Consider the following 20,581-nt stretch of genomic DNA (forward strand, 5'->3'; position numbering starts at 1 on the left):
CACAAGAAGGTGGGAGAGAAGCCGATTAGTAAGCCTGACAAATTATTCCAGTATGTGCGGCCTTTTGAACATGTGTTTCTGGTGCATACATGGTTTGCACACTGGTACTGTGGATATGAACAGCCTAGTTAAAGGCAAACCCAAGTGAAAGTTTGTCCCAATATGCTTACGTCTTATTTCTTTGGGATGAGTTTGAATGAAGCTAAATACAATTCAGCCAGTTAATTTTCTTGGCCTAATTAGCACGTTTGATAATACAGTGAGAATGTTTTTATTTTACATAGTGCTTTCACTTCAAAAGTGTGGTGCAGTTGCGGCCAGATGCTAAGATTTTGACGTATTCTGCAGGACCCGCCATGTAGCTGCTGCCATTTAGAATAAATCTTGTTCCACACGCTGGCTGCTTCTGTAGCTTCAAATTTTTTTGTTGTAGTTTTAAAATGACAACCTCCACTCTACCTTTGCTTTCTGATCAAAGGCAGTAGAGCAAAAGAAGAAGCTGCGCAGACGTAGCAGGGCTGCCGTTGGAAATACTACGCGAGGAACCCCTAAAGAGTTCCTTGCAAAGCAGCTTAAGCTTTAACGTGCTCTCCTCCCATTTCTAAGTGCTTGAGCTAGACTTGGCAAGGCACAAAGCACCACTTGAATGGGAGCAGCTATAGGGTGAGAAGGACTGAGAACCTGTCTACAGACAAGAAACCTGCAATAAACCTACACAAGACAAAGCTTTTTCCAACTGGAAGTAGTAGATGGCATTAAGAATTGGTACCAACTGATATTTTGGTCAGATCCAAAATTAGGATCTGACTTCTAGTATTGTCTAGCAAAATCAGTGCAGTTGGAGGGTATGTATGTTTCATCCCCAAACAAATATTTTCATGCTTTTCAAGTGTCTGTCATAGCCTCATCACTCTTTCCCTGTAGCTTTTTGTTGTCTGAATGGGTATATGGTTACATGTGTCTGTTAAAAATAAAGGGGATCGGTTCTTACATGACATATTTATATTTCTTATTTACAGATTTTGAGTACCTAGTGCTTCAGTTTCCAAAACTTCCTTCTTTCTGTATCCCAAAGACCAATTGTTTGGCTTCTGGGATGATAAAAAGGGTGGGAGAGACTTAACAGGAAATCTCTGCCCAGTTGAAGCTCTTGGTGATAGATCCCCTGAGTACGATTCTACAGTCTAGCCATATTTTTGCTGTATAGGTCAAATGTTCATGGTTACACCATTGCTTTCTAATGCCTTTTGCTGAGCAGAAGTGCAGATATTTTTCTTTCAGAAGTTCACAGTTTGTATTACAAAGGCTTATGAAATGTGACTTGAAGTTTGTTTTATTTTTGAATACATGTGATGATTTTAAGAATTTTTTTCCTTTTCTCCTTCCACTGGATGATTTAAAACCCACAAAAATAAAGCAGACCAATGAAAAGAATTGAATGCTAACTTCAATTGAAAAGAAACAGCAACACTACTCTTGTGAGACAGTTTTCAACAGTGTTCAGCTTACTGATTCTGCTCAACCTTTCCTTTCCTGCCTGCTCCCTGACCCTCTGTGACACTGAAATATCCACTTCTAGGACAACCTTCTTCCTAACCAGAAGGCTAAAAGTTCTTCCCTCTCTTCTTCTCCCATTTAAAATATCATCCTTGCATCAGCCAGATCTACTGTTTAGAGGGATCAAAAGCTCTTTTCCTCCAGCCTTATTCCCATCCATATCCATATCCAGGGCCCTGAGTGCGCTGCTCTCCAGTGAGAGGTAAAACTTAAATCCCTAAATCTGATACTCGGCATAGTAACACCATCTCTAGACCACCAAAACCCTGGTTTTTTAAGTCTATAATATCCTAATGAAGTAGCTATCCTTGTTTGCTGAAGCAAATAATCAATCATTTGGGAGACGGATCTAATTGCTGAAAAGTAACACTGCTCTGACTCGCATTGTGAAAGCCTAGGACCAGGCTAAGGTATTTCACTCACATAAATACCACAGGCTATATAACTAATCCTTGCTTTGGTGAAACTTCAAAGGAGAGGACACTAAATTACCATGATACAGGAAAGCAAATGCAATGGAAGGCGTAGTAAGGAAACCTGTTGGTATGATTCAAGTTTGGATTCTAGTATAGATTCAAAAATTGAACCATTCTGCTGGCTTAGGCTAGTCATTTCGTTTCTCCATGCCTTAGTTTCATAGTAGTAGAAGTGGCAATAAAGGAGCTGTCAGGCTACAGTTAGTTGATTATATGGTACTTTGAGGTCTTCAGTCTGAGGGAGTAACGTTATGTATGAAATGCTGATGAACCTTGTTTGGGACCAAAGTTGGAGACGGGGCTAAAACTAACGCTCTAAGCTTCAGAAGATCTTGATTAAAGTTTTCGCTATATTTTGTCATCACGTCATATGGTAGATCAGAATCCCAAATCCAAATGTTGAAGTTCTCGTTCAGATTTGGACTCTGCCTATTTGGTCTGTTTCTGACCACAACTAAATACATTCCCAGACTGTCCAGTTATTAAAATATAAAATACATATAAAAGTTTAATTTAAACAAATGATGCAGTTACTAATGCTAATCTAATAATCCAAGAGTGTGAATAAATTAGGATGTGATTACTTAAGGAGAATAGGCATCAAAGAGCACTTCTGGAGTACTTGTTATTGTCCAAAATATCACTGAAATTCTGATGACTAAGTACAGTCTGCTTATCTCTATTTGAAACAGTGCTGTACAGATTCATTATTTCTAAAGGTCTTCTTTCCATTTCTATATAGATATTCTCCCTTCACATTTTGAAGGTTTGAAGAAGAGGATTGTTTTTCGAGTCACACTAAGTAAACATTAAATGCATGCAGGCTTAAAACTAAAGCATGCATGTTATGTAGCAGCAATAAAAAGTGCTCGGCTTGCACGACTTATGATGCTCAAGCGTTGCCTTGTTAAAATGCCAAAAAAACTTTTTCTTTGCATTTTTTTGAAAAGTAAATCTCTTCCTTTGACCTTGCAATACTTAAATTTTCAATTTTTGGACAAATGATATTTATTTTACTGAATAATTTTATATTACAGATAAGGTGGATGAAATAGTACCAGTTTCCAAGCCATCAAGAATTGCAGACAATGCAACTGTGGACTCAAGAGTGGCAACTATTAAACAGCGGCCTTCTAGTAGATGTTTTCCCTCAGCTACAGATATGAATGTGAGTGGTAGCTATGAAGTACTGCTTTCACTTCTGAAACTGATTGGAGGGGGTCTTTCAGCAGCGTGCAGGGCAAACAACAGAAACAAATTTACAAACATTGCATTATATACTCATTTTACTTTTACTATCTTGTAACTTTAAGGCATGGTCTACTCTGTATTCCTAATAATAATAGTTTTTTAACAGAAGAGTCTGCGTACCCCTGTAAAACTTTTCTCATTATACCCTTGTTCTGAGACCGTCACATCAACAACATTGCTACCTCAGTGTTATTCAAACAGATGTGAACTTGTTCTGCCTGTAATCTGAGTTGGTGAGACGCCAGTAGGTTCTGAACTTGAAGGTGTCAGTGCAACACTAAACCCAAGCTAAAAAACTTTGCTGAAAGTCAAGGTATGCTGTTTCAGTTTCAGCACCAGAGTTAGTGCAGCCATACAATTTCCACTAACGTGAAGGTTTCTCCTACTGCAGGTTTTTTATTATTCCTAATGGCATATATAATATCTTGATTAAATAATACATGACGATTTGTAAGGGAAGAATTGACTATTAATTAATACTATAGCACGTATTAAAAATTTAAACTCCAGAGCTCTAAAATTGGATTACTCAATTGCAGAATTTGCTCTTACAGAATTTTGCCTGTGAAAACAATAATTGTTTTTATTGCAGTTTAGATGTATTTTTTCCATTACCCACCCCTCCAAAAGAGCATCAGTCCTGATACAACAAGCACTTTGCTGTTCTCAGGAGCTTGGGATGGAAGGAAATTAAGGCTATTCTAAGAGGCAGAAAACAAATAATTTTGTGATGACCTACAAGGAGGGACAGTTGAGTGCATTGGGATTCAGGTGGCGTTCCTCAGTTCCTAGCTGAGACGCTGACTGCCAGTGTCACCTTGTGCAAGACACCTTGAGTCTGTGCAAGAGCAGGTCTGTTCTTCAGAAGTGAAGAGGGCATACAGCTTGGTGCAGAGTGAACGTTAATACCTATGCAGTGTGTGGCTAGGTTTTTGGAAGTGAACGAAACAAAATGCCATTGCTCATGCTTCGTTTTTCTTACAGCGCGCAAAATGTGCTGGGAACTTAACGTATTGCCTTGTAAATAATTTCAACTAACTCCACTTACAGCTGTTGTCCTTTTAATAACATGTAAATAAAGCCCAGCCTTCCCTTTCTCTTCACCTCCTCCCCAAAATAATACCAAATTTGCTATTTTCCATAAGAATTCTAAGTAAAAGGGATAGTGGATTAGCAGATATGACAGAAGAGTTATTTACGTGTGAGAGAAAGACTTGCATGCTTTAATGCTTGTGGGGTTTTTTGTTTGCTTTTTTGTAGTCCATGTATGAGAGACAGGGTATTGCTGTGATGACGCCCACTGTACCAGGGAGTCCTCAAGGTCCTTTTCTGGGTATACCTCGGGGTACAATGAGAAGACAAAAATCTATAGGTAAAATGCTTCTCATGTATAGTTTGCTTGTGCATTAATCACATACTTTCAGTAACTTTGCTTCTTTCTTAAAGCATATTTCTCCAACATCTTTACCTCAGTGAATGACTGTTTAATTTTTATACAAAGTTCATGAGAAAAGAAGTTTGTGTGTAAGATGATATAATTTCCAAATTCAGCTTTGATGGCAGTAGGAAAGTATTATGGAATTGTAATTTAATTCCTTTCTTTAGAATGTTCCCCCTAACAAGGAAAGGCAGTGAGAAGGAAAAAAAGAAAGATCAATACAAGCCCTTTGCAATGCATTACCTAGGGCAAAATGTTGTTCCTTTTTTCTTTGTTATTGAGGCAAAAGTGTTGTAATGCTGTGTAGTTTACGAAGGAATCCCTATTGATCAAATGGAATAAAATTCACCTCTTTTTCATTCCAAATGATGACAATAGATGATTTTACAAAAGCGAAAAAAAGAGCAGACCAAATCTGGGCTTGCTTTGTTCTTGGTAGTAATCTTAGTAGTGATATTTATCAATTTAGAAACACATTATGCTGATGTAAAATTAGCATCTAAATTATCCCAATGTTATCCAGTTTATTTATGTTAAAAGTTGTATTTTTAATAATATAATGTCATCTTTTGCAAGGAAAGATTATGATTTTTTTCCCCAATAGAATCTTCGCAGTCCCTTTGCTAAGTTTCAAATGCATCTTAAAAATTCGTTAGGTTTCTAAGTTGCATTATTATATGCATTTATAGAGTGCTAGAGCAAGGCATAAGCTACTCTTCTGCACAGAAGGTCTTCCCTGTTCAATAATTTTCAAAGAAAATTTGCTTCTCTACAGCTACCTTGATGATACATAAAACCAAAACATTTGCCTACACATCAAGGATCAGTTTAGTTAAAATTCTGTAGCATCCATTTTAATTCTGGCATCTGGGTCTCTGGAAGTTCAACAAGAAAGAATGCTTATGGTAGGAATCAACCAAAAGACCTCTTTCATAATTTTGCATATGCCTCATGTCATGTGAAATGCACCCTGGCATTTTAAGTTGGATGCAGAAATAATACAATGATGTGAGGGATCCCAGTGGAAGACAGTGTTTTAAATATACTTTCTGATTTTTAGGAATAACAGAGGAAGAACGGCAGTTTTTGGCTCCTCCTATGCTGAAGTTTACCAGAAGTCTTTCAATGCCTGACACCTCTGAAGATATCCCACCACCACCACAGTCCTTACCTCCTTCACCACCACCGCCCTCTCCCTCTCTGTACAACTCTCCCAAATCCCCGACATCAAGGAGCTATGGAACTATTAAACCTCCGTTTAATCAGAATTCAGGTGCAAAAATTTCTTTGGTTAGGCCTGAGAATGTGGGAACAATGATAAGGGACAAGGGGATCTATTACAGACGAGAACTGGACCGATACTCTCTGGACTCTGAAGACCTGTACAGTCGGAGTGCCGCATCTCAGGCAAATTTCAGGAACAAGAGGGGTCAGATGCCAGAAAACCCATATTCTGAGGTTGGGAAGATTGCAAGCAAAGCAGTTTACGTGCCAGCCAAACCAGCGAGGAGGAAGGGGATGCTGGTGAAACAATCCAATGTTGAAGACAGTCCAGAAAAGACCTGCTCTATTCCAATCCCGACAATTATTGTGAAGGAGCCATCCACCAGCAGCAGTGGGAAAAGCAGCCAAGGGAGCAGCATGGAAATCGATCCTCAGTCTTCAGAGCAGCCTGGGCAACTCCGACCCGACGATAGCTTAGGTGTCAGCAGCCCGTTTGCAGCAGCCATTGCGGGAGCAGTGAGAGACAGGGAAAAGAGGCTGGAAGCAAGGCGTAATTCTCCAGCCTTCCTTTCCACGGACCTAGGAGATGAGGATGTTGGACTAACACCACCAACACCACGCATGAGGCAATCTAAATTTACCGATGAAGCAATGTTTAGTAGTGAAGATGGTTTTAGACAGCTTATGTCACCATCTCCGATTCCCGCACCTAGAGAGCCTGAAAATCTTTTTAATAGCAGTGAACCCAGCAATCAAAGTGATTCAAGGACATTAAATGCTTCGGCCAAAACGAAAGGTACTGAAAACAGTACAGTGGCAGCTAAGTCCACGAATGCATCCAGCTCAGATAATTACGTTCACCCGGTCACAGGCAAGCTATTAGATCCAAACTCACCACTAGCCCTCGCTCTCTCTGCCAGGGACAGAGCCATGAAAGAACAAACACAGCAGATTCCAGGCAAAGGAGACGCTGTTAAAGCTGACCTTAATAAACCGCTTTACATCGATACAAAGCTGAGACCCAATATTGAAACGACTTTTCCTGTTACTGCTACTGTCACTAGGCAAAATACTCGTGGCCCATTGAGACGGCAGGAGACTGAGAACAAGTATGAAACAGATGCAGGGAAAGAAAAGAAAGCTGAGGAGAAGAAAAACATGTTGATAAACATAGTGGATACTTCGCAGCAAAAGTCAGCTGGCTTGTTAATGGTTCATACCGTGGACACAGCAAAGTCAGATGATACGCCCGAAGATGAAGAGGAAAAGACAGCTGAAATGGAACCGAACCCTGAAAACTCACCGCCAGAGAGGCCAGAGGGGAGTGAGGAAGCAGAAAGTGAGCTGAACGTGCCCGCTGCGCCTGAGCCACCGGCATCTCCCTGCAAAACCATCGTAGCAGCGAGCTCTGTCGACGACCCTGTCATCTTGCCGTTCCGCATCCCTCCGCCGCCCTTAGCATCAGTTGATATCGATGAGGAGTTTATTTTTACTGAGCCACTACCACCCCCCTTAGAGTTCGCCAACAGCTTTGATATCCCCGACGACCGCGCAGCTCCCGGCTCGGCTCTAACAGACTTGATTAAGCAAAGAAAAAATGGCACGCCTTCACCAGCGCCATTTGCCCCCAGCCAGTCAACAAATTCCTTAGACAGTAAAAAGCAAGTGGGTCTTTCAAACTGTTTGCCTGCCTCCTTTCTGCCACCCCCTGACAGCTTTGATAACGTCACTGACTCTGGGATTGAGGAGGTAGACAGCCGAAGTAGTAGTGACCATCACTTAGAGACAACCAGCACTATCTCAACGGTGTCCAGCATCTCTACCTTATCCTCGGAAGGGGGTGAGAACGTGGATACTTGTACAGTCTATGCAGATGGGCAAACATTTCTGGTGGACAAACCCCCAGTACCTCCTAAGCCAAAAATGAAGCCCATAATCAACAAAAGCAATGCACTTTACAAGGACGCGCTAATTGAAGAAACTGTAGACAGCTTTGTTATTCCTCCTCCCGCTCCGCCCCCACCTCCGATCAGCGCACAGCCCAATATGGCTAAAGTTGTTCCCCAAAGGACATCTAAGCTATGGGGTGACGTGACGGAGGTGAAAAGCCCAATTCTCTCAGGCCCAAAGGCTAATGTTATTAGTGAATTGAACTCAATACTCCAACAAATGAACAGAGAGAAATCCTCAAAGCCAGGGGAAGGATTGGAGTCACCTACTGGAACAAAAACTGCAAGTCTCAGTACAAGGTAAATGTAATTAACCAAATAATTTTCTAATAAAGGCTTGGTTTTTTCCCATCCCTTCACTAACTTCCCCTGTAAATCACATAGATTAAAGAAGAATGTACTCTCTATTGTACATGTTTGCTTAATGAATAGTCTATATGACAAACGATTTTGCAGAGGGGAAGAATTTCCTACATTGTCAGCATTTGTGTAGACTGCACCATAGGACAGGAGCTTTCTCAGTCTTCTCCAACTTCAAAGACAGTTTCCACGAACCTTTCAGTTGTTTTGATGTGAGTTACTTAGATTTACTTTTAAGTAGTATTTTTCTCTTTAAAAAATTTTTCTTTTAAAATGTGGTGATAATTTAATTTTTCTTCAGTCCCGTAACTTATTTTGGCTTCAAACAGGTAAAAAAAAGTGGGTTTGCCTAGGCTTACTTCACATTCACTGTGTGATGTCATTTGATTCATGCTGATACCTCTCATGATCCACTTTATCATGAAGTATAAAGCTATCTTAGAAAATCACTCATTGAAATCACTTTGCATTTTTCCTGTTATTACTAAAAAGTTAATTTAGCATCTCTGCCACTTAGTATTGTGGGGTTTAAGTTCTTACTTTCTATTGCACACGCTTGTTAGTGAATAGTCTCTGATGTTTACAGGTTCAAGGAGGTGGCTTATTTCTCCCAACAGCAGCATCCCTGGTAGCGCAGTGCAATACGTTTGCATATAAGTGGTTTCTGACAGGTACTTAAGTGATAAGTAACTCACAGTAGTCAGACACCATTGGGTAAATGTACAAGTAATTGTGTAGTCGCATTTGTGTGGAATATGGATATAATATCATGAAATCCACAATTATGAGAAGAAAAAAGGTAATTTTGTTAGCTTTATTGAGAGCCTGAGGTATTTCTTTTTGTGGTGTGGAATAGTTTGGCCTTACATACAGCAGTTAAATGTACCTTTTACTGAAGTATTGCACGTTGTTTGGCCCGGACTGCTCCATAGAAATGCATTTTTTGCAGAAATGCAGTGCTGACTTTGTTTTTAATAAAAGATACCATCTAAGGAAATTTTATTAGAATTAATCTACTGGATAATGAATAACTCAGCCTTTGAAAAGCTGCCGTTCTTTGCGTGCATGAAGATAATTTGGTTTTAGGGGAAGAGTGACTCTGTTAATTGCAAATGATTGCTCATTCAGAAAACAGTGTGATCAAAAGCCTCAGCGTCAGGTAGTTATATTATTTCCTGCAAGATGGAAGTCATCAAACTGGTGGCAGGGAGGTATGGAGGTGATACAATTTTTAGAATGAAGAGATGGAAGAAAACCACTGAAATTCTGGAATTCCTGTCAGTGGCCCTTGACTAAACGGAGCAGAAATTGAGTTGTCTGTACAGGAAAAACCTTAATATATGAAAAAAAATACAATGAAAAACTGTACAAGAAAAACAATATATACTGGCTGCCTGATGAGGACAGTCTTTAAACAAAGTTAGCACAGCAACTGAACGCCATACGTTTGAGAATACCTCAGGCAAGCGTAAAATCAATACTTGTGCACTAAGCTTGAATTTACATAAATCTTGTCTTGCAGATGACTGACAGTTTCATTTCATATTATTTTTCTTATGTCTTCAAGAAAACTGTTTTTGCTAGACCTTGATCGTCTTTCTTGTTAAGCCATGTGAACATGTTGCCTCTAGCTCCATATGTATATTATTATCATCTTTTGTATTAGAACTGATAGTTATTTCCACGTTACAGTAGAGATCTTTAGTGTCCCTATTTTATTAGAAAATAACTGAGGCTGGCAACTACAATGTACTGTAAATATGTCAAAGTATTATCATTACTGAGAGGAAAATGAAAAATAGAAGCAAATAGAGATACATTTTTTGGTGAAAAGACATTTGAACAGGTATAAAGGCTGGAAAAAAAATTGAAAAACTACTATATCACTTCATTGGAGAAAAGGAAACTATCATGTAAGCAAGAGTAGTCCCATATATGTTACATTTTAGAGAAAGATCTGACTTGGACAGTGTTAGAAAGTTATGTTGCTTTTCTGTCCTTTAGCTTTTTTAATTCTTGTAACTCAGCTTTGGCAAATTACATAGTCTCCATTATGGAATATAGAGACTCAATTTGGAAACAAAACCACACAAAGCATTATTTCAGTGTGGCTGAAATCTTGCTTCTTTCCTGAAAAGTAAACCCAAACAGGCATCTTTGCAAACTAGAGAGAGGCTCTTGGGATACAACAATACCGAAAGACCTATGAGGTAATAAATAAGAAAAGTTGACAGTGGCATAGAGCAGCAAAACTCTTGGCTGCCGTTTGACTGTGGAAGAAAATGACACCTCCACAGAATTCCTGGTGGGAATGGAAGGTAAGGGGGCTGTATTTTGTTTCCTTTTGTTTTCAAAACTGATGTGATTACATTATTTTTTAATTGAGGTGAATTGAAGATACTAAAATGATCAGAAAAGATTACTCAGGATTTCTTTTTTAAGCTAAAAGTAATAAATCAGAGACAGCAGAAGAGAATCAACTATCTACAGATATTAAAAGTATGTTTTAAAAGGTGCTGCAGGCAATTCCTTTTCATCTTAACAAGAGTGAGGCAGAGAGATGTAAATGGAGAAGTTCACCTGTAGATTCAGAAGTCCTACTTGTAAGCCAGCGGTGGTTTGTTAGGTGATGTCTGCCTGGCTGCGCCTGTGCCCGGTTCCCGACTGCCCCTGGAGCAAGGCTGGCACCTTCCCCTCTCTCTGAGCATAACCAGCTCCACGTTCCGGGGGCGGATGAGAGAGGATTGATTTCTGAGCTTGATAAAGAGTGTGAAAGAGGGAGCAAAAGGCTAATAGCAAAATTTGTCACAGTGGAGAAAATGCTCCGATTTCTTTTTGTGGTGCTATGTATGTTTATGCCCTGAACTGTCTGCATTAAATTTCAGTTCTGTTCTCAAAGGTGCCTGCATAAAAGCGATGGATGCATGGTAGATGCTTCCCAGACAAAGGCTTTTTTTTTTACTGCTTTTACTCCTGCCTTATCTTTTAAAAACTGAAATAAATTACAGCCTTTCTAGCCCAATTGCACGACTGACACAATTTTTTACAAAGCTGACAAATATTATGACCAAGGAATACCATCTTGCCAAAATTCCAAGTATTAAAGCTAATATTTAAATTTTAAAGCTAAAATTCTTAGAGTTTCTTGATTTTTTTCTAATACTGTGAAGCCTAAGACAACCAATTGTAGAGCTCGTAGCCCTTTTCTGTGAGGTAGAGTTAGAAAGGGAGCAAGGAATTTTAGCTCACAGAAAGCAGGGATTCTGCTAAATTAAAGAACAACTCGTTAGCTCTGCTAAAGGAAAAGTGATAAAAAATGAGTATGCCTGTTCATATCCTTCAGCCAAAGAGAAGTATTGGGAAGTGTTATAAATAGGAACATTGTTCACAGGCTCGCTTGGGTTATGTTCACAGCACTAGCAGCCTGATGAAATTAAAAATATAGATTTGCTCATTGGGACATACATAAAGTTATAGCCCAGATAGCAATCCTAAATATCACTAGGAGTTACTTTTGCACAGCCAGTAAACATACAATTGTAGTTCACTCATGGCAATTGCCCCGTTAGGGTTGCATAGAGGTGAATTAAATCGTAGATAGTTGGGTAATGGCTTGCTACAGAAACCCATAAAAATATCTTCTTTATATGTTTTTGATAAATGAAGATTAGGAAGAGATTGTTCTACAGTACTGAGCAGCACTTCTCTCTCAATTATTACATTAGAAAATGACCCTAGACTGGCTTTTTTTCTCTGCACATTGGTTTAGCAATAATTTTACATGGTGTATTTATAGTTCTCCGTGGTTCTTACGGAGACACCGAGTTTCAAGATTTTTAAATAGAGCATGGAAACGTTTGGCTGGAAACCGTCTGCTTCTCAGCGGCAGTGACCAGCCCTGGGATAGGAAAAAGGAGACTGGTAGGGGAAGGAAAAAGAGGAAGAAGTGAAAGGATGGGCTTGCTTACTTTGTACTAATAAAGGCATAATTAAAGGGTTTGATCAGAAGGTTCTGGAACAGAGCTCCAGATCCTACTCCCAATTTTGGCCATCATTTACTTGAAGAAATTTTGGCGATCAATCCTGGTGATGGAAATTTTTATCTGGTCTGTCCATGTAGTCAGGCCACAACATCTGACCATCACTTCCTCCATTTTTGCCCATCCTTCCTTACAGAAAAGGCTGAGAGTGGTTGGATACGGGGCTCCATTCGACCCAAATACCCAGAACTAAAGTCCCAATGATGAGCTCTGGTCGTGATTCCCATTTCCGAATTTGGATATGCACCGGTACAGAGATGGGAAAACCCAGCCCGGGGGAGCCCCGCGGCTTGGCAGGTGATGCTCTGCTGTCAGCGAGCGGGGCGAGGAGGACGGGACGTGTAACGGTAGTATCGACCGTGATGCTATAAATATAGCAGTGCTATAAATTCACTTGAGAGGCTACTGACTTTTATATGGAGCTGATAACAGAAATGGGGAGAAGGCTAATGCAGGGGTTTTTATCAGGTTAAGGGAGGAGTGCTCGCTCTGTCTGTGAACCCAGCAGTCGCTTAGCAACATAATGATCAAGTGCAAGCCTGCGAGATCGACTGAATAATGTCAGCGTGATTAACGCAGAATAGACTCAGTGGCTGCGGAGGAGAAAAAACACAGCCCCCAGTGAAAACAGCATCCTTCCACCACGACTCCAGTGTACTAATAAGGAATAATGAACAGCAACTGCTGCTGCTCTCTACCATCGCCATACCAAAATGATCAATAGCTTTGCCATAGGGAGAAACAATTTCTATTTCAAACGGTGCTTATGTTTCCCCGGCTGTGTTTGCACAATGTCCCTGTGGCCTCTGGGGCAGGTTGGGCGTCACTCCTGGTAGTGGGAAACGCTCATTATAAATGTGGGAGTTATGGAGGATGCTTAACCACGCAGGATCGAGTCCTCTAGGAAAAATAACCTGTACTGTGTCGGCATAACAAGTTTTAAAAGTGAAACTGCCTATGGCCAGGGGTTTTGTCCATCTCTGAATTTTTTTTTTATGACTAGCTGGAAAATTTCCTATTTTTTCACAAACAGGTAAGGCAGAACTGAACTTAGCAGCGAGTCCTGCATAGGAACTGATCCTACGTAAAGGATGTCTGGATTTCGCAGATGATGAAATATGTATCTTGTGGGATAATTCTCAAGCCTTGATTTTTCAGTTTACTGCTGTCCCATTAGATTCATTTCATTTCGTTAACCGTTTGTCAGCCAATTTCACAGGATTGCTTGCTTTGTCAGTAATTTTTGCAGTGTTTCAGTCATTCCATTTTGTCATTTTTATTTGCTGTCATGACTGCTGTTGTCAGAAGAGGGTCATGCTGAAGTGCCATGAAGTAAGTGACAACCATAAAGCACAGAGTATTCTATGTTGTACATTCTGCTTCTTTTTAATGCTCACTCATTGTTATTGCATTTTAGTGATTTTGGTGTTGACTTTGTTACAAAGTGCAATGTGGATTAGATCATTCTAATCCAGAAATGGTAGCCATTCTAAAACCAGAAATAGGATGTCGTCTCAAGCTGAAATAAAAGCCACTTTCATCGGAGAAGTATTCAGCAAATGTTTTGGTAACATGAGCACGTAAGACCAGATTCCTGAACTTATGTCTGAGCACCTAAATAAGGGGCATGGTTTTTCAAATATGCCCAAATTCTGCGGGATTTTTGGAGGTGGAGGGGTGGGGAGGGATGATTAGTGCAGTTTTACATACCTATGTGAGGTTAAAAGTAAAGACAAACTAGCCCTCGAAATAATCAAGAGCTGCTGCGGTCATCACTGTCAAGTCTTTCGTCCTTGGAAGCTGTGGGATTTCCCCCTTTCTCCTTCCAGCTTCCCTTGACCTTTTTCCCTGCAGCTCTCCAAGGAGAGAGGGCTGAGGCCGTCTCCTGGTCCTCTGCCCCTCATCAGCACCATTCCCTTACCGCCGGTTTCCAGACATTTGTGCCATTCGCCTGGAAACTGTTGCTCTTGAACAGACTCCCACAGACCTGAATGATTATTCCTCGCTCCAACTGAAGTGTTACTTGCAACAGACACTAACCATTTCTCAATTCTTCTCACTGAGATAACACTATTATAAGCAGCTCTGTATCCTGCCAGTCATCACGTCAGCCCTTGTTCTTAATCTTCCCCCAAAACAGACAATTATTGTCTTACTTTCCTACCATACAATTTTCCTTTGACAATCCAAAAATAAAGTAAAAATATTATAAGAGATGAAAGCAAAGTTTTGGGGTTTTGTGTTCTCAAAAATCTGTACAAAGTTAATTTCTCGTGGTACCTCTGTATAGGGACTCATTTCACTCTTTGGTTCTCTTGGTTGTTAAGATTTTTTTCTCTGATACAATGGAAGAGCTTTGTCAGAAACAGCAAGTCTTTTGGCAAGTTACAGGATAAAACAGCTCCCATGAGAGCATAATGGTTTGGGGTTTTTTTTTACATGGGAGGCTCCTAGGAGCTGTTGCAGCGTGCCATCTTTCACTGATTTGCTTCTGATATTAAGTTAACAGTAAATTTGAATCCTGCAAATCTAATTTAAAAGAATTTCTTGCCTACAAGTTGTGTTGATGGCTTTTATACTTGGAGGCCGCATCATTGTGACGTAGGAATTATATTGCCTCATATTTTAATATGAGACAACATAATGGGCATTGCAATCAGTGCAGTCTTAGAGCAGCAAATGTTTATAAATTACTACCATGTGCTGATTCTAATAGAGCAAATTTTATTTAAAATAATTGTCAGACTTTTCACCTTTTTAAAATGAAATTTGGGGTTAGGCAGGTTTAGTAGGGATTGAATATGTCTAGTATAACAGATGATCAAAGAAGGCATAAGAAATTGCTCTTATTAAAAATCTGGAAAACCCACAACACAACAAAAACGTGCCTGCTCTCCGGCTGGAATGCGCTTGCTCCTTATTGACCAGAATACCAATCAACCGTAAAATGCAAGACAGCTGATGGTTTCAAGGCTGTATCTGCATCACAGATTGTAGTGGAGATGTCATAAATTATAATTTAGGATGCACAGGAGTTACACAAATATGCGTGTTTTTTTCCTTGGATTACAATTACAGTACAGCAATCTCTATAACGTGCTGGAGTTGATATGGCAGGTGAAAGAAGGGAAAAGGAAAGGGAAAAAATGAATCTTGGAATTAAAGACTTCGAACTGAAAGCCTGGAAATGCAACTGTGGGCTTCAGCAGCCTTGCATGACCTTCACGAGGGCTGTGCCTGTGCCGTGAAGGCTGCGGAGCTGATAGCAGAGCCGGCTGAAGCACAGCAGCTAGGAACCGAGCCCAAACTCAGTCTTGCAGGTTGCTGAATAATTTTGGAGGCAGCAGTGACCTCAAGTTGCTGTGGTTAAAACTCATCCTAAACAGGACCGCTGTTGCAGCAGTGGGGACATGTACTGACTCACAGACTTGTCTGTGTTCCCAAGTGTGTAGCAGAACTAATAACTTTCTTGAAGAAGGTGGGTTGCTGTAGGATTAAGTCTGTTAATGTTAACGAAGTGCTCTGAGCTTTCTGATAAAAGGGTAAATACTTATAATAGCTTAAGTACTGATGTGGCTACAAACTGAGCTGGTATTGAAACCTTATTAATCAGCTAAAATAAAAAATTTTCTTATCATTGTTCCAGAGATGTATTTTAATAGTCAGTAGTCCTGAACCTATGGCTTGAAAAAAGCAAGATGCCCACAGATCTTTTAGTATTGCTTGTAGCCATGCGAAGCCATTACTTTGATCCAGGCTGACAGAAAGCAAAGTCGCCTGTGTTGCTTTGCTCACCCAGTATTACTGCCCGTGGGTCTAAGAAGGTTAGGTAACCCTAGTCTAAGGCATACTTAAAATAAGAGCACACAGTTTACTTGTTGGGGTTTTGTTTTAGTGGCTTAATGTGCTTTCTTTAAAGGTACAGTGACAATGATTTCCTGAACAAGGATGGACAGGGGGTCTATGAAAAGAACAATACAGAGAAGCAGCAGCAAAAGTGAGTTACAAAGCAGAAGGTGTACACCGAGCCTGGTGTTGTCAGTCAAGTAACAAAAATGATCTTTCGGCATCTAGCATAACAGAAGATAGATTTTCATTATCCATTTGATAGTGCCACAATAGGTGTGAATACAAAACCATAATTTCTAGTATTTGCAAGACAGGAAAGTTAAGTAAAAGGGTAATTGCAGGTAAAGAGATAGGGAGACATTTCCACATTTACACAAAACTCATCCTGCTCTTCTTGCAATCACTAGGACTTATCCAAACTTATCCAAACTTATCCAAACCTTTTCCAAAGCAGGTTTTTTGTTGATTTAAAATTATATCATACCTTACTAAAGTGTGTGAGACTCCTAATGCTAAGTTAAAGTGGGTAGCAATAACTTGCTCCCCTTGGTTAGTAGAATTTAATAGTTTCTTGCCATAGACATTTTATTTGTAAGAATGCTTAGCTCCAGTCCTGGAAGACAATAAGAGCCATTAAGCTCAAAAAAAATCACAAGAAACACCCAAACCCTTGCCAAGTGTTTCCTTTCTTTGTTAAATTACAAAGACATAAGTGCTAAGACATAAGTATTGTTCGTACTGTGTTTTAAGTGAAGTACCAATCTTTCAACTCTCAAAAAGATCCCCCTGTTCCCATTGAAATATATGGAACAATTTGTGGGAAAACAGTGGGATTGCTCATGTGAATAACACGTACGTTCTCCACAAAGTTATTCTTAGTGCTTTTCTAATAGCACGGTACTGGAGCTTTATTTGAATGAGACTCGCTGTGATACGAGCGTGCTCTGAATGTCGGTGTAGCAGTGCTGTAGGTTACCTGATGTCTAGGTTTGTTAATTATGTGCCAAAGCCCCAGACGTGATGCGGGGAGTATGTAGCTAACAGGGCTCGCAACAGCCAGCAGCAAACCAAGGAAACACTGAAGAAGGTCTCCAGTTCAGTACTACCAGGACTGCAGTGAGGCTCATACGAGAGAAAGGGATTAATAGCCCGTTATCGTTGCCCCAGGTTAGCTGCCCGCATTTCTTCATTGTGGTAATGGATGAGTACTTCACAGGGGGAGCGGGTTAGGGTAGATGCTGAGGAAGTGCTGGTACCACCATCTTTTTATGTAAAATTTTAACCGCTCTTCTATTCAGGATGTGGGTGACCACAGTCAAGTCACTCCCCTTCCGTGGGCGTTCACAATTACACTGCGCTGGGGAGCAGACCCAGTGAGACAGGACAACCCTGCACGCTACACCCTCCTTCCCAGCAGTCGCAGTACTCCGCAGGCAGGAGCGAAGCCGTCGTGATTATCTAGGGCAGAGGAGCACGAGAGGGCCTCTCCTTTATAAAGCGGATCTACTGGTGAGGGACATACCTCAGAGAGAACAGATGTGGGTTTTGACCCCTGCTGTGTCGACCATTTTTCGTACTTCATTTGGTGGCAATTAACACAAAAGCTTTAAGCAGTTACTTAGGAAGGGACCGCTGTTTCTGCCATAACAGCACTTTAAATATGGGGGCTCCAGAACCATGCTCTTTCTTTGGCTCCATAAGATCTTTTCTGCACAGTGGTGAATCTGCATTATTAATGAAAGCATTCGTACCTGACATCATGCACCCAAGTCATCTTCAGTTCTGCCCAGGCATGACAGGTCAGGCCTGGGGGTGATCTGGCACTCAGATACAGAGGGCTTCACTCAGGGTCTGGGTTAGAAATCTAACTGCGGCATCCTCCAGATCATCCTCCGGAGTCCATGGCATCGCTTCAAGGATAAATAAATCCTTCCTTTGGTCTGGAAGTGCCTGAAATTAGTTGTCTGAAGGTTCTCCTAGTTGGCAGGGTATTTTAAAACTGAAAAACTCTGGCGCTTAAGGCACCCAAGGGTTCAGTGGAAGATCTTGAAGTGGGCACGCTGACTGGCAGGGTTTTCTCCTGAGCAGTAAGGGCTGTGGGGTTAAGCATTTTATGATATGAACACACCTGAACCTGGATCTTCTCCTTCTAAATTTGTTCTATAGCCACTAGACAAAAGCAGACTCATCTGCTCCTTCACCCTCCCTGTCAGCCTCGGCATCAGAGCTAGCCTCTCGGCAAGTTTCATGCCTGCTTAGTTTGTAATCTGAAATTTCCTTTAGGCAAGAGATAGGTGCCAGTGACTTGATCGCAACGACATCACCTCTGGGCGTGCACAGTAACAAGAATTTTGTCTCCTTAGGTTTTGTAGTGAAACTGCCAAAGTATAATTTCTGTGTAGAAGGAAATGGACACAGAAGTCCTTCTACGAACCTTAGAAGGACTGTTTCATTTTTAAAGCACAAAAAGGCCAGCTGAACAGAAAGGGAAATAAGAGGAGCTTGCGGAGCATGTTCTGGGAACAAATGGGAATACAAACATACCCTAAAATACAAACATACCATGAAATTCACTGAGTAGATGCCCAAGGATCCAAAATCCAATGCTTCCGATACTTTCCATAACTACTATTATTAGCTATGTTATCTAACAGTGTGGAAAACTGGTAGGTTAAAACTGAAATGAAGGATCCCACCCCTCCATACAACGGAGGGAAGATCAACTCCTGCTTGCACTTCATGGGGAGCACAAAGTGCTTGTGTGCTTATGCCACTTGATGTTTCTCATTTAACCATGAGTTAATTTGGTGTAGCCTTAAAAAGGAAGAATGTGCTCAGGAAGGTGTTCTTGTGAACTGCTCATAAGCAAAGGTTTTGTTTTTAACTATGGCTTACCATTGACGATTATTTTATGGGAAAGATTTAATGATACTGTCTTAGTACTTTTAACCTGATATTGCTCATCAAAAAATGAAAATATTCGAGCATTCCAAAACCGTATTTTCCACGTGTTGATCTGGACAACCTTTCAGCTGACGGCTGATATATCTAACTTTCCATGTCTGTTTACAATTTCAGGAGCACGGAAGTCATGAGTACTGTCTCAGGTACACGAAGTACAACAATCACTTTTACTGTCCGACCTGGAACCAGCCAGCCGATCACGCTGCAGAGCAGGTCCCCAGACTATGACAGTAGGACCTCAGGAGCAAGGCATGCTCCAAGCCCTGTGGTTTCACCAACAGAGATTAATAAAGACATCATGCCTGCTCCTCTGACTGCTTCTGCTTCAGCTTCATCTCCTTCTCCAACTTTGTCCGATGTATTTAGCCTACCCAGCCAGCCCCCTTCTGGGGACTTATTTGGCTTGACCACAGGGCGCAGCAGGTCTCCTTCTCCCTCAATATTACAACAGCCAATCTCAAATAAGCCTTTTACAACTAAGCCTGTCCACCTGTGGACTAAACCAGATGTGGCAGATTGGTTGGAAAGTCTAAACTTAGGTGAACATAAAGAAACATTTATGGACAATGAAATAGATGGCACTCATTTACCAAATCTACAAAAGGAAGATCTGATAGACCTTGGAGTGACTAGAGTTGGGCACAGAATGAACATAGAAAGAGCTTTGAAACAGCTGCTGGACAGATAAGAATAGCTATTTTGCCTCACAAACTTCTGTTGATAACTAGAGATGGGCTGGTACTGAAATACCCCAAATGCCTTGTCTGTCTGCGAGTGCCAGCAAAATTGGGGGGGGGGAGGGGGAAAACAGTTTAATTCCTGGTACTCCGGTAACGCAGACTGTATGCTACATGCCCAAACGTAAATCTAATTATGTTACACGAGTGGGGCCATTTTATTTCAAAGTTGTGGGGAGCTATGAGAGAGAGAGAGAAAATTGTTAACTTCAAAAATACTATCTCTTGACAATGCCCTTCTGCTGGAACCAACACTTTTCTTTCAATTTAAAATTGCAAGCATTTCGGTTTTTTATTGAAAAGCACTCTATTCTCTTCTTGACATTCAGTCTCCGAGCAGGCTTCCTTCCCCAACCCTTAGTTCATTTTAAAAGGACAGATTGCTTCATTACCATTCAAACCCATTTTTATTAGTAGCAGAGGCACAATATTAAGACAGGTACAGGAGTTCATATTACTGTTTTTTACTAGTTTAGCTCTCTGATTTGTTGGCAGTGAAGCTGGTTGTTCTGCTGGAATTAGTTCAAAGGTAACCTTGCTCTGTTTTACCTGGTATTTCTTTATTTCTGCAGTTATACTTAGCACTCTTCCAAGGTGGCAGAACAAGTTCAATACATGCTCCATTGACTTGACCTGTAAGACGATGCAGACGTTGCATAAAAACTGAGGAGGAATGCACACTTAGAGGTACAACAAAATGAAGCTAGTTTGAACCTGAGACCCCCAGTTTTCAACC

At 40.7% G+C, this 20,581-nt stretch overlaps 1 protein-coding gene across 2 annotated transcripts in view; it reads left to right on the plus strand.

Moving 5' to 3' along the window:
- The window catches only part of SHANK2 (SH3 and multiple ankyrin repeat domains 2), a 319,025-nt gene extending 299,229 nt beyond the window's left edge, over positions 1–19,796 (plus strand). For both annotated transcript variants that reach the window (XM_050897450.1, XM_050897451.1), the window contains 4 exons: positions 3,071–3,201; positions 4,545–4,677; positions 5,783–8,195; positions 19,223–19,796. In XM_050897450.1, coding sequence (XP_050753407.1) covers positions 3,071–3,201; positions 4,545–4,677; positions 5,783–8,195; positions 19,223–19,796 — 3,251 coding nt within the window. The remainder of the gene's footprint in view (positions 1–3,070; positions 3,202–4,544; positions 4,678–5,782; positions 8,196–19,222) is intronic.
- The last annotated feature ends 785 nt before the right edge of the window (positions 19,797–20,581 follow it).

Source organism: Gymnogyps californianus, chromosome 5, assembly GCF_018139145.2.
Source record: "Gymnogyps californianus isolate 813 chromosome 5, ASM1813914v2, whole genome shotgun sequence".
Classification (NCBI taxonomy): Eukaryota; Metazoa; Chordata; class Aves; order Accipitriformes; family Cathartidae; genus Gymnogyps; species Gymnogyps californianus.